General features: G+C 38.4%; 2 protein-coding genes across 2 annotated transcripts; one reads left to right on the forward strand and one right to left on the reverse strand.

The window, feature by feature from the left end:
* The first annotated feature begins 4478 nt into the window (after nt 1-4478).
* On the forward strand, nt 4479-8353 carry LOC137948532 (protein KINESIN LIGHT CHAIN-RELATED 1). The gene is made up of 3 exons (XM_068794614.1): nt 4479-4991; nt 5169-6252; nt 7854-8353. Exons 1-3 carry the CDS (start codon nt 4574-4576, stop codon nt 8083-8085), a joined length of 1734 nt encoding a protein of 577 aa, XP_068650715.1. The 5' UTR covers nt 4479-4573; the 3' UTR covers nt 8086-8353.
* A 2031-nt stretch (nt 8354-10384) lies between these two features.
* LOC137948239 (pentatricopeptide repeat-containing protein At3g23020) lies at nt 10385-13740 on the reverse strand. Its single transcript, XM_068794247.1, has one exon. It carries the CDS (start codon nt 13192-13194, stop codon nt 10693-10695), a length of 2502 nt encoding a protein of 833 aa, XP_068650348.1. The 5' UTR covers nt 13195-13740; the 3' UTR covers nt 10385-10692.
* Between the last annotated feature and the right edge of the window lie 83 nt (nt 13741-13823).

A 13823-nucleotide genomic window follows, 5' to 3' on the forward strand; every position in this document is an offset into this window, starting at 1 on the left:
ATAGCATTGTCGAAGAAGATGATTACTGACGTAGGTCGGATATAAAAATGGCATATATTATATTTTTTAACTTGAAATTTTGATTTTTAAATTTTAACTATTGAAAATTTTAAAGAAATGTTAGAATATGTACTAAAACCACACCTCCGATATAGGTGGCATGATGGTAGATAATTATAATATTATACTTTTATTAATCTATAAATAGACTTTCACGAGGGGGGGGGGGGATTTCTTTCTCCATAAAGTAATCCATGGAGTCCTGAAAATCAACATGGTATCAGAGATTATTTTTCTTGCTCGAATTATACGTCATGAAGGAGTTGTTATTCTGAAGAAAGTTGACAAATTCTTATTCTAGAATTGTCCTCTTCTTGTTTTGTTTGCTGCGAATCAGTGGATGATCATTCTATCATTTTTTTCTTTATCTTTGCTGCCTTGTCCACCTGAATCCTAATGGTCGTAGCCACCAATCATTGAAGCTCCAGCCAAGAGGCCTTTTTAAATCCATCTTCAAGGCATGGTTATCAACATATTGTTACCATACTTCTGCACATTGCTGATTATTCAGCAAAACAGAACACATACTTGCTTGCATTGATAAGAGAAACCGTTGTTGTTTTCTCTTCTCTCTTGAATTCTAATACTTGGTGTTTTTATTGGTGACGTTGCTATTTTTTATGTCTTTATCTAACTTGGGAATCAACATGAGTTTTAAATTCCAGCATGATGAAGATCCATCTATGTGGCCTTTATCTTTTGTGGCTAGATTCCAATCTCCAATAAGAACACATAGTCACTTGCTTTGATAAGAGAAACAGACGTTGCCTTCTCTTCTCTCTTGAATTCTAAAACCTTGGTGCTTTTATTGGTGACGTTGTTGTTTTTTATGTTTTTATCTAACTGGGGAACTAACATGAGTTTTAAATTCCAGCATGATGAAGATCCATCTACGTGGCCTCTATCTTCCGTAACTGGATTCCATATCCCTCTACATGGCTTCTATCTTCTGTAGTTGGATTCCAATATCCATCTACATGGCCTCTATCTTTTGTTTATTGCTTGGTATTATTCTGATATTGTTTGTTGCTACTCGTCATATCTTCAAAGCTCGGTGAAGTTAAAGCCGGAAGCAACACAAAAGAGCGAGGAAGCGGTAAGATATTGGTATTGTCATCTCTCTTCTCTTGCTGGTATCTTTATATTGGTATTTTGGTTCTTCCTCGCTCGAAGTTGCCATCACCGCCATCTTCGTTGGTTGTCATCACTGTTCAGAAAGTTTACATCTGATTATTGCTCTATTTGGAAAGATCTCCAACTCCATTGTTGTCTTTGGAGATTCAATGATCTCTGCAAAGTTGTCTCTGCTATTCCATCCCGGACGCTGCTGATTTCTCGGCAACTTGGATCGTTGCTCTATAGCATTCGGAAGTTGCTGGACTCGGCAGAGAAACTTGGTTGGTAGATTGATCAAATTATGCTGTATTTTGGGTGATCTCATTAGCTATTATCTGATACAAAATCGTACCATTACCTCTATTCCGAAGAAGCATCACCATATCGTTGTCAACTATTTAAAGATTGTGTTGCTTACGAAAGTCTCCTTGATCCACCCTGGTGTATCCTCGGTTTACTTTGGCTTGTCTCAACTTATTGTTGTTAATCCGAAAGATAACTCCTCCTTTGCTGGCTCGTCTCACTGTGCTAGCTTTGTTTTTGTTTCTGGTAGAGGACGAAGACTCTACTACACTGATCCTACCGTTATTGTTGTTGATTCTGCATTGTTGTCCATGCCATTTATCTTCGGAAACTTTTTGTTGTTGTTAATCCTATCGTCTAGTTGTTATTCTTCGGAATGATGGGGTAGTGTGGAATTTTTTTTGCTCAAAACTGCTTTTTAATCGCTGCTGATTTCCCTTAATTGACAACTACTTTCTCTGATTGATTAATTTGCCAGTCAAAGTGTTTTCTTGAGTACCATTTTTGGCTGAAAAATCAGTTTGGTTCATCATATCATCACCAACTCAAGATCCAACGATTAACAAGTGATCCAGTCAATCCCCAATTGTTTGATTGTTGATCATTTTTTTAAGAACAAGATTTCTACTGTTAATTCGGAAGATTTATGTTGCTTAATCTGAGTCATATCTCTTGTTGTTTCTAGAGGACGAAACATCTATTCGAAGATCTCTAGTTCTAAAGACCAACTTACTCCACTGCGGAAATAGGAGGGAAGCGAGAGGAGACTGTTTGATTTAATCCACTTGGGTTAACTCGAACTCGGTCCACTTTGTCTTTGCCTCTGGTATACTAGTTCTAGTCCCGAATACTCTACCGATTCCTCCCACGACTTGGTTATATTAGTCTGACACCGACTCTACGTAACTCGATTTTTTAACTCAGGCTCACTCACTCTTAACTTGGATCCTTGACTCCAGCTTGATTATTATTTTGGATTATGGCCAACTTATTACTTGGATCCAACTTATTATTTAGTACACATCTTCCTTATTTAAGGACGAACTCGTTGCAGATTATTTCATGTGTCCTTATTAAGGATTTTCATTATTTGGTATGTGTTTCTTTGATTGAGACATTAATATTAAAGAAGGACTCCTCAATTGTTGACTGTTGTCGACATTGGTTATTCTAATGAAGATTTGAATAAAGCACATGATGGCTCCAACATTTGATTTTTCTTTGATTCACATTACCCCTTTATTTGACAACCTTTATCCTACTGTCCTTTATTTGACTCTCATTTTCCTCTTTGACCAAACTTTTTTGGAGCATTGCTATGGTTGGTCCATTTTATTTATATGGGTGTTTTAAGTCCTTCAAGACTTTTTATTGGTATTTGTAGGTCTTTTATCATCGTCTTGTGAATGACATGCATTCCCAACTTTAGTGATTATTATCACTATATTTGGTCGAAATCCTTTGAGGTTGCTTTCGACTTATATTTTATCACCCATTTTTATCCTTTGAGAGTTGGTGTCCAGTGTTGGGACGTGGAGGAGTTTATTACTACATGTTTTTATTTTTTAAACCCACTTTAGAGCAATGCCTGTAGACCCAACATCCAGTTTGAGTCAAGTATTTTTTTACCTAAAAAGTATTTTTTGAGCAAAGAGATCACCAACTTAAGGGAAATGTTGGAAGATATGATGTAATTGAGGTAGACTACCATTTTATAAGGGAAAAATTCCAAACTGACATATTATCTCTCGAATATTCCTCATCACAAGGACAAGTTGCAAATATCCTCATAAAGTCAATCACTCACAAAATTCTATCCACCATTTACAACAAGCTAGGCCTTTATGATGTTCTCTCACCCCCACTTGAAGGAGAGTGTTAGAAGGTGAGTTCAAGCGCACACGACCAAGGAAAAAACCCATATGTCCAAGAGAGGTGGTATAATGGTAAATAAGAAGTCATATTATAAAGATGACACTGATGTAATTAATTTAGTTTATTTTTCACTCTTCTAGAGTGAAAGACATAATTATAATATTATACTTTTATTCATCTATAAATGGAGTTTCGTGGGGAGGGTTTGGACACGAATCCATAACCTCATTTTTTCTCCTTTTTTCTCCCCACTCTTCTTTCACTGTGAGGTAATCTATTGAGTCCTTAAAATCAACAAGAAAATTTTAATCAATTTCTAACTTAAGCAATAATTAGGTTTTAAATTAAAAAATTTAAAAACTTATCAATAAGAAAAGTATTTCTTGTTTTTTTTAGGATATAAGGTTATGATTAGAGCACAACCAGCAAATTGTATGCATGAGCTATATTAGCTGTATTAAACCAGTTAACGCGGACAAATGCTTCTTAATCCTCTAATTTCCAGCAACTGCTGCATTTTGAAAACAGTTTTTCTCACCATTCTCATCTGTGTTCTTCCTTACTTTCTTCTGAAGATTTTTGTTCTCATAGTTTAATAATTGAAGTAATTGAATTGATTCAATCATGCGATCTTCCAAAAAAGAAAAAAAATCCATCATACTGAAGACAAAGAGAACCTCATCCCAGTGGGTGTTGCTTTAGATTAGTAGCAGGAGACGTGATAGAAGCGAACTGTTAAATCTACTGGAACAAAAGAAAATGAAACATCCAAAGAACTCTTAAGCTGCCGATCCAATGTAATAAGATGTAAATAATTGGGTAACTCCTCCTAACAAGAAAAATGTAATCACAAAAATTGTCTACTGTTTAATTAAAATATAAAATATAAAATAAAATCAACAGAAAATACTGTTTATAGACCTGACTTGGTTCCGGATCACCCAGTTCATGTAGGTTTAATTGCTGGTTGAACGTGTTTTAACTGGTCTGGAATGGGTCTAAAATTTGGAATCCGATTCATTGGAAATTTAGCTGGATATGACCTAGAGATAGAAGTTCCAACCTAAATCTAACCCGGTTCCAGGCATTATTGCTTATGAATTAAAATCTCCGCATAGGAGAAGGGTTTATCGAGGGTTTTATAGTACCACCCCTCGGCCTTCTCTTCGCAATTAAGATCGAAAGCCTGAACGACTTCCCATCTCGTGAAGCTGCTGCCATGAAAAGGGCTTCTTCAACTTCTCTACGGTTACTTCCCACCCATTACAGAAATTGTTTTAGACTTCTCTCCAGAGATTTTATTTCGGATGGTACCTCTGTATCAACCGCCGAAAACTCATCTCCACGTTTCAGAACCTGCAAAAAAGCCAATGGGACTCTTCTCTTCGATCCCAAATACAAGCACTTCAATCGAACTCCCTCTCAAAATTTCAACACCCAAGTTGAACAATCCCCTGTTTCGTCTTCTAGGCAGAGGAAAATCCGGGAAAAGTCCCAGGTGGAAGAAGCGTTTGAGTCGGCGTCCACCACCGTAGAAATCCTTGGCGCATTCAAAGCCATGGAATCAGTTTTCGATGAAAATGACCAGAGGTTGGGCCTTGCCTGCCTCAAAGTTGGCCAGCACATGGAGTCTGAAGGTATGGACCCTAACAAAATCTTACCTTATGCAAGTCGGGCTCTTAAAATATTCGATCTTTCGAGCAACCCTTCTTTGCCCTTAGTCATGGCGTTGCATTTGATGGGTTCAGTTAGTTATAGCTTGAAAAAGTTTAACGAGTCCTTAGGGTACTTGAACCGAGCTAATCGTATTATAGGGAAGATCGAAGAAATGGGTAGCAGCAACTTCGATATAAGACCCGTTAATCATGCGGTGCAGCTTTTGCTGGCCAACTCTAAAACAGCAGTGGGTAGGAGAGAGGAGGCTATAGTCAATCTCAGGAAGTGTTTGGAAATAAAAGAATCCATTCTTGATCCAGATAGTCGAGAACTGGGAGTTGCCAATCGGGATTTAGCTGAAGCTTATGTTGCGGTTTTGAACTTCCAAGAGGCCTTACCACTTTGTTTGAAGGCATTAGAGATACATAAAATGCAACTGGGATCCAATTCGGTGGAGGTGGCACATGATCGTAAGCTTCTTGCTGTTATTTACTCTGGCTTGGAGGAGCATCAAAAGGCTCTAGAACAAAATGAACTCTCCCAGAAAGTTTTAAAGAATTGGGGATTGAGTTCAGACCTTCTTCATGCAGAAATTGAGGCAGCAAATATACAGATTGCATTGGGAAGGTACAATGAGGCCATTGAAACTTTGAAGGGCATAGTCCAACACACTGACAAGGAAAGCGAGGTTCGGGCGATGGTGTTTATTGCCATGGGCAAAGCACTATGTTACCAAGAGAAATTTGTCGATTCGAAGAGGTGTTTGGAGATAGCCTCTGGTATTCTTGATAAGAAAGAGCAGCTGGTTCCCGCAAAGGTGGCTGAGGCTTTTTCTGATATATCTATGTTATATGAAACCATGAATGAGTTTGAAATTGCTATTTCTTTACTAAAAAGAGCACTTGCTATACTTGAGAAACTTCCTCAGGAGCAGCACGCTGAGGGAAGTGCCTCTGGCCGGATAGGATGGTTGCTTTTATTGACAGGGAAGGTACCACAGGCAATTCCATACTTGGAAAGTGCAGCAGAGAGATTGAAGGAGAGTTTTGGGGAGAAACATTTTGGTGTGGGCTATATCTATAATAATTTAGGCGCTGCATATATGGAGCTGGATAGGGCTCAGTCAGCAGCTCAGATGTTTGCACTTGCGAAGGAGATCATGGATGTTGCACTTGGACCTCATCATGCCGATTCTATTGAAGCATGTCAGAATCTTGCAAATGCATATGGTGCCATGGGGAGGTTAGACTCATTGCCCTCAGAAATTCAACCTTTTCATGCAGTTTGATTTACTCTTAAAAAGTACAGTTTCATATATCTACTAAGTTATGCGTGTCAGTGATGTTTTGTGGTTGCAATTTTGAGATGGATCATAATCTTCTTAAAATTTCCGGGTCAAAGCTAATTTGCCTTGGTATTTAATGCGATAGTGTTTGAGTCTTGTTTTCTTAGCTTTTATTTCTTTTAAATTCAAGATCATTTGAGCTGCTTTGGTTAGCAACTTCCTTTGCAGTGAAGGGTTCTTGTTCTATGGAATTTTGAACTTGAAAACAAATCTTAAGGTGGTTAATGGAGAATTCTTCATGAACAATTTGATATATTGAATTGTCTAGTATCGGTGGAGGGTAATTTGGTAAAACAACTATTGTTTTATTTTGTGTTGTGTAGTTATTATGGTCTTCCCAGTCACCTATGTTTATGCTTCAAGTATTCTAGCAATCCCTTTAGGAGATTATGGAAGTAGCTCCAGATAAAAAATTACAGTATTTTATTTTCTTTTTTATGAAATTACAAGGAAATATGCTATCTGACCTATTTCATGTTTGACTGGGAAAAGCCTTTGCAAAAAATAAAAATCTCATCTTTGCAAAACTTAAAAAAAAAAAACTTTTTTGTTAAAGAAGCTAGAGAGGTAATTTGATACCAAATTACTAACTGCTATAGTTGGTCAGTGTCAAACTCAACCCCTCCTATTTGAGCTTGGTAACAAGGGACAATAATTAATAATGTTCCTGATTAGCTAATGGAATTGGCTAGCACCATTGCAACTGTGCTTGATTCACTTGATTTGGTTAGTCAGCCCATTATGGGTTTCTACCTGCTCTTCTGTGTAAAGACTAATGCCTCTAAAATTTTGAAAACTAGAGACATCTTAGGAGTCTCCCGGTGCTCTATTACTAAGTTGGTAGGAAGTTCAGGGTTTTGTTCTTCTTTTTTTCTCTTTGAGTGTGAAAAGGGAACGCATGGTATCTGACTTAATCGCCCTCCTGGACTTGAAATATTTTATTGATTCTATTGATGATTCTCTTTACTTCGTATATTGACTATTAGAGCTTCTGGAGTTGGCTTTGGTATGCCTTACCTTATGATGGACAGACTTCTGAGTTCATTTTGGTAGTTGAAAAAATACATTTAAAGAATCTAGGAGGCACAAGGCAGCAACTACCATAAGGCAGTAAAAGACAATAAATGGATTCCAATTTCTGTCTAGCATACTGTGATGGCCTATTTTCAACCTAATATATTCTGCTTATATGGATTGACTATTTATTGTCATGAAAGACCATGAACCGTTGTGAAGAGAATCAAAGTCATGTAAAAAATTTCCGTAGAAAATATATTTATTTATAGTGGCAAGTGCTTCTATTTCTTACTCCACAAGTTCCATTTTGCCAGAGGAGAATAAAAAGTAAGAGTATCGATGGACCCTTCAGCTTTTCTATCCTCGAGGGGCCTTTGCTTATATCTATTCTGCTCAATCGTCTCTTAACAATGTCTTGCTTCTTGTGCACAAAATTTTGCTTCTGTAAGTAGTCATCTAACTGGTGGATTCCTTGGTGCAGCTATACTCTTGCAATGGAGTTCCAACAACGGGTGATTGATGCATGGGAAAGTCACGGCCCCACTGGTAGGGATGAATTCAGGGAGGCGCATCGTCTTCTTGAACAGTTAAAGAGAAAGGCCCGCCAACCTTCAAATGAGAGTAGCGTGCAGAAGGCCTTGCCACTTCCTCGTGCAACTGATATCCCCACAAAGACTAGCAGGAGAATCCCAAAGGCTGTTACGGACGAGTAAACAAAGCTTCGTGTCTATATTCAAATCAATGGCTTCTTTTCTGGTGGCTGCCTCTGGCTGGAGAATTTTGTTCACGTGTCCTTGAACTGTTTACATGTAAATTACTCTCTTTAGTTTTCATTCTGTGCCCTCCGTCGTGGGCAAAGCTGTTGCCGTAGTCCTCATCCCTGTATGGGACTGATCTATCGCATGGCGTTTACAGCTGAAACAGGTCCCATGTAAACACTTCACAATCTCATTTGCTTGATGAATGGATTTTTCAACTAAATAAGAAAACTGCTCTTATTATAACCTTTTTGGAGGATTGATCCAATATGAAAAATCAGGTGCAAACCATACCAAATAACTTAGTTGTCCAATAATGATCAATAGTTATTTCAGCTGTTGGATCATGATCAATGGTTATCTCAGCCCTTCCATCATGATCTGAGGGTTGAAATAGCCGTTTTTCATGTTTTGTACTTTGCCACTATTTCATTTTTTGTTGCCATACTTTGCCTCTCTTTCATTTTTGTTGCCATTGGAAGACGACCTTGGTTTCTTTGCAGCCATTAGAAATCGGAAGAGAGGGGAGGAGTGCCCCTTCTCCTGTTTCTATAATCCACTCATTTAAGTGAAAAATTGCATTAATGCACAGAGAATGTTAGAGCAGAATTTACATCACCAAGATAATGTGAATTATTCTGTTTCTTCAAAAAAAAAAAAAAACAAAGATACAGCATCAAATTCCATTAGGAGAGGTCGAATTTCACTTCTATATTGTTCTTTATGTCTTCAAATAAAGTTGTATACCTTGGCATGACTAAAATTATTTAGAACACCTGTGCAAAATTACATTCAAGCTATGACAATTATGATGTTTTTAAGGTCATGTATACAATAAAGTAAGGAGACAATCTCAATGAGTAATTTACAAAATTTTAGGGTTTTCTATAAGAATGAAAACTAGCTGGATCGTATTCCACTGATATAGCAATTCTTGAAGGCAATATGAAAAACTAGTGGTAGCTCGAGGATATTCAATCCTATGACATTTGGTTATGAAAAAACATTTTCTCTCCTTGTTAAACTCAACTTGGTACGTGTTCTCTGAGTTACCAATTTTAATTAGCCCCTTCATCGGTTGGACGTTAAGATTACACTTCTTGATGGAGATCTCCAAGAAGAGGTCTATATGTAACAACGACAAAGTTTGTGGTTGAGGGGGAGACCGGAGACACCGCAATGGCTTTCAGTGGAAGCTCTTCTCATAGTCTTGGGCAATGGCTTTCAGTGGAAGCTCTTCTCATAGTCTTGGGCAATGGCTTTTATCTGATAAACTTTAAATGTTAAGCTGTTTGTGTTTTTTGCATAGCAAGCCAATCATCTGACATGTAATCACAAATGGTGGAATATCTGTGTTACAGTAAAATCTAATGTATCTCAAATTTCAGGAGAAACTTTAGGGGCATTACATACACATGCAACAGGCAAAGAAATTTTAGAATGATGCAAGCATTACCAATATATATTGATTTTGGAAAACTCATCCCTAGAGCATCTTTCTTTGATTTAAATATTTTGGAAAAATACCATCCCTGGAGCATCTTCGTTTGACATAAAAAGCCCCAGTGGGATGAATTGTCAAACTAGAGTTGGCCTTTGAATCTTTAGTGCCACATGTCATTGATCACAAGAGCTCATCATGTGGGTAATAAATACTTCCCAAATGATTTTACTGAAAGGGAACCTGAATCCTCTTTATAGAACAAGGACATTGTTTAGAAAAAACTTTTCCCTCCCCTTGGCCCTTTTTCTTCTTTTAAGCAGGGTGTATCCCTTCACCCCATTTTGCACAGAAGGGACAGAGCAAGAGGTCCTACCCCACCCATTTTGCAACATCATAGGGAGGGGCCGGGCCTCCTTGAGCTACTCTCTCATCCATCCCCCTCATTACTATGAAAAACAGCAAAATACCAAAGAGCCTGGGAATGAATAGAAGTTATAGTTACAGAGTTTTCAGTGTCACTACCTCAAAAAAATTGTCCATATAAAGAACCACATTAAAATGCTGGTGTAAGGGTATTTTGGTCATTTGATAATCTCATATGGTTGTCATAAGTTTCCAGCAAGTTAGCTTACTAATCACTTGTTCATGATTCAAGTTTCATTAAATTCTGATGTGTATGGAGAGAGATATAAGTCTTTTTGTAGTTGGGGGCATTATTATCATTTTACAGTAAATCACTTAAAGTGAAATGTTAAGAAGGGGTCAGGCTAGAATTTTGAGACTGATTTTCTGACAGTCTTCTTGGGCTGCTTTCATCTTCTTCTTCTCTCTTCTTATTTTTCCTTAATCGTAAGACTTCTCAATTGATACAAAAGTTAAATTTCCTCTTTATCAACAAGCTCAGGCTTTTTTACACAGAAGAACTTGCATAATTCAAAACCAAAAAGTAGCTTACATGTGAAAGAGGAGTATAACAAACTAACCCTATTCAACTGTATCTGAAGAAAGATTGTAACTACTGCCAAACCATTGTCACCACAAAAAGACTTATCTTTTAACACATTCTTTTTGCAACATTACCCTTTCACAACCTCATGATCCATATATTGACAAATATTCTACAGCATAGAGCGAAGGGTTGCAACCCAAGCCTGAAGCCCACCTTTATAATCTTTTCTCCTTGCCGTTTCCAGTTTATCAACAGCTTTCTTTGACACCCCAAGTCTAATTAAGGCAATCCCAAGTGACCGAAAGGTAGAGCCATCTGGCTGAATACCCAAATCGATCATCTGGTAGAACACCTCAGCAGCCTCCTTTAATCTACCATCCGTCACAAACAGCCCAATCACATTATTATAACTCAACATGTCCGTAAGCATGCCACCTTTATTCATCTCATGTGCAATGCCAATGGCCTCACTATATCTCCCAATTTTCTTATACATATATAGCATCTTCGAATAAGAGAACTCATTTGCTTCCCCCCTCTGTTTCAAATCCTTAAAAATCTCTTCTGCACCTCTTACCATTGAGTACTCGCTATAAAGGTGAATCATACAATTTGAAGAGTAGATATCAGGACCTTCCTCTGATAATTGAAGCAATTGATAGATGTCTTGTGCTTCTTCTATATACCCAACTTTGGTATACAATTTAATCAACGAATTGAATATTACAGAATTGCCTGTAAATCCAGCAGCTTTCATTGCATTGACATATTTTGTAGCTTCTTTAACACTCCCAACTTCTGCAAAAGCATTTATCAATATTCCAAATACTACAATATCAGGCTTAATATCGTAGCTTACCATCTCTTCATATAGTTCCTCTGCCACACCCAGTTCACCTAGCTTCACAAAGCTAGAGATCACAGCACAATATGGTATACAGTTTTGAACCAACTCAGCTTCTTGCATTTTCCTCACATAGCACCTAGCCTGATATGGTAGCTCAGCTCCTGATAAGATTTGTATAAGGGAACTGTAAGTGCATTTATCAGGACAAATACCACACTTCTCCATGAGATCAAACAACTTACAAGCACTATCATACTTTTTACAGATACCATAAGCCTTAATCATCACATTAAACTCAAGTGCACTTAATTTATTTTCACTCAAGCAACAATTAAAAGTCTTCTCTGCCAACAAGACATGGCCCCTTTCTCCAAACGCATCAATATTTGCTGAATAGCACTCCGAACTCATCTTGCCAGCCAGGTGGAACCTCTCAAACCAGGACCATGATTGTTCGAGTAACCCTGCATTGATGTACATCCTAATCAAAGCTGTTTGAGTTGACTCATCAATCTCAAGACCCAGTTCATCCATTTCCGACACAAGGGCTTCAGCTTCTTGAACCATATGTCTTATAGAGAAGGCATATAAGAGAGTTCTGTAACCCACAGGGTCAGGTTGAAGGCCACATGCCTTCATCTTTTTGAAATAATTAGCAGCCATCTCTATATTATCATTCTTTGCATACAGGGAAATAAGTATATTGTACGTTCTTGTGTCAGGAGGGCACCGAAGCTCCTCCATCTTTACCATTAGGTTCTCCACTTCCTCTAAATGGCCACAATTCCCACATATGTGCATCATGGTGTTGAATGTCACTGTATTTGGAACTATGCCTTCTCTAAGCATCTGAGCAAATGTGTCTGAGGCTTCTCTAAGCTGACCAGCTTTTCCATATGTGTCTATCAGAGTATTATATGTGTATGAGCTGAAAGACTTCTGAGGTTGACTTGTACCATTAGCACTGGAGACACCCTGATTACACAAGGACCATTCCTTAAAGAACTGCTGAGCCTTGGTAAATTCCCCTGACTTTTTGTACATTTGGACAACAATCCCCATAGTGACCTCATCAGGGTGCAAACCTTGCTTGTTCATCTTGTCCAACCAAAGAAGGGCTTGTTCTTTGAGTCCACCTTTGCTGTAAACATCGATTAATGTTCCATACGTAGAGTTAGTTGGGATTATTTTCTTTTGCTCCATTTCGGCCCAAATATGCTCAACTTCTTTCCATCTTTGAGCTTTCCCAAGAATCCTAAGAATTATATTATAGTGAATAACATTAAGCTCATAGCAACCCTTTCCTTTAAACCACTCAAAGATTTCAAGAGCCCTTTCCCAGTTAGTCTGCTCCTTGAGAATTATACTCCTTTCTTTGTTATTCAGACTGTCCTCCCAAGGTTTCAGAGCCTCTTCTATATCATTAATGGTTTCCAAAGCATATAAAATTGACGGAATACACCCTCCGTAAGCGGCCCATTTCCTTATAACCTTATTTTTATCTTTTCCCTCTGAACTCCCATTAGGTTCAGCAGGTTTCGCCACCCGCAGGCTTGGATTTTTTACCAAACTCCCATTCTCGTTACCGGCACTAGATAACCTCAGACCCTTCGAATTCTGGGACTTTCGATAAACTTTCTCTGGCAGTTTGTGTCTAACACTTGCAGTTTCAATCAAATCCGGTCTATTCCTGGTCAAACCGATTCCAACTCCGTCTACTAGAGAAACTGAAACATTTACGTTTGTCCTTTTCACCTGTCCGATAGCTTGGAGGCAGCTAATATCCAACTGTTGTGTTGAACAAAACATTTTGGAGGCGGACATGCATTGGCTGGTCCAGAAGTTCTAACACCCAGGTTTTGAAGACGCTCAAAACCCAGAAGAATCTAATGATAGTAGATAACATCCAAGCATTTGATTGATGCGCAAAGGTTTTCAGAAATGCGTCCAGTTCGTTCAACGATTTCGAGAGGTTTTAAACACTAGCAAGTAGCAGGGAAACGATAAGGAAGCGGGAGTGAAGAGAACTCACCCTTGGAAACTCAGAAGTGAGAAGCGAGAGCGGCGCATCGGAAGAACTTTACCAAAATATCAGTGTCTTCACTTTATCTGGGAAATTGGAGGGTAAGTGTTATCGATTTGTCATACAAGACGCCAATTACTAAAAACGATAAGGAAAACACCAGGTGGCCCGAGGTGCGTTGCTTGGCTTGACTTGCCTATCAACACTCGAGAGTCGAGACGAAGCAATACGGACTTGGCTTTCACTACGAAGGTTCGTCGCCGGAAGAAGCCATGGAACGAGCGGAAGCTCCACATCTTTTGGGTCCCACAACTGAGAAAGCAAATCGAACCGCCATGAACACCCTAGTGACCTGCGTAAGGGCGATATCAGATTTGCTCGTGACACAAGTGATAGCCTTCTAAACATGGATTTCTAATTGATGCAGACG

This window comes from Aristolochia californica, unplaced genomic scaffold (assembly GCF_029961685.1).
Source record: "Aristolochia californica isolate CCGP_79_NKW_82.1479 unplaced genomic scaffold, dmAriCali1.0.hap1 SCAF_13, whole genome shotgun sequence".
Lineage (NCBI taxonomy): Eukaryota > Viridiplantae > Streptophyta > Magnoliopsida > Piperales > Aristolochiaceae > Aristolochia > Aristolochia californica.

What these genes read in the sequence shown, in the direction of transcription:
- LOC137948532 (XM_068794614.1), top strand. Translation starts at nt 4,574, where the DNA reads ATGAAAAGGGCTTCTTCAACTTCTCTACGGTTACTTCCCACCCATTAC. An exon ending in CCAGCACATGGAGTCTGAAG is followed by an intron (nt 4,992 to 5,168) that starts GTATGGACCCTA and finishes ATCGTATTATAG; the next exon opens with GGAAGATCGAAGAAATGGGT. An exon ending in GCATATGGTGCCATGGGGAG is followed by an intron (nt 6,253 to 7,853) that starts GTTAGACTCATT and finishes TCCTTGGTGCAG; the next exon opens with CTATACTCTTGCAATGGAGT.
- LOC137948239 (XM_068794247.1), bottom strand. Translation starts at nt 13,194, where the DNA reads ATGTCCGCCTCCAAAATGTTTTGTTCAACACAACAGTTGGATATTAGC.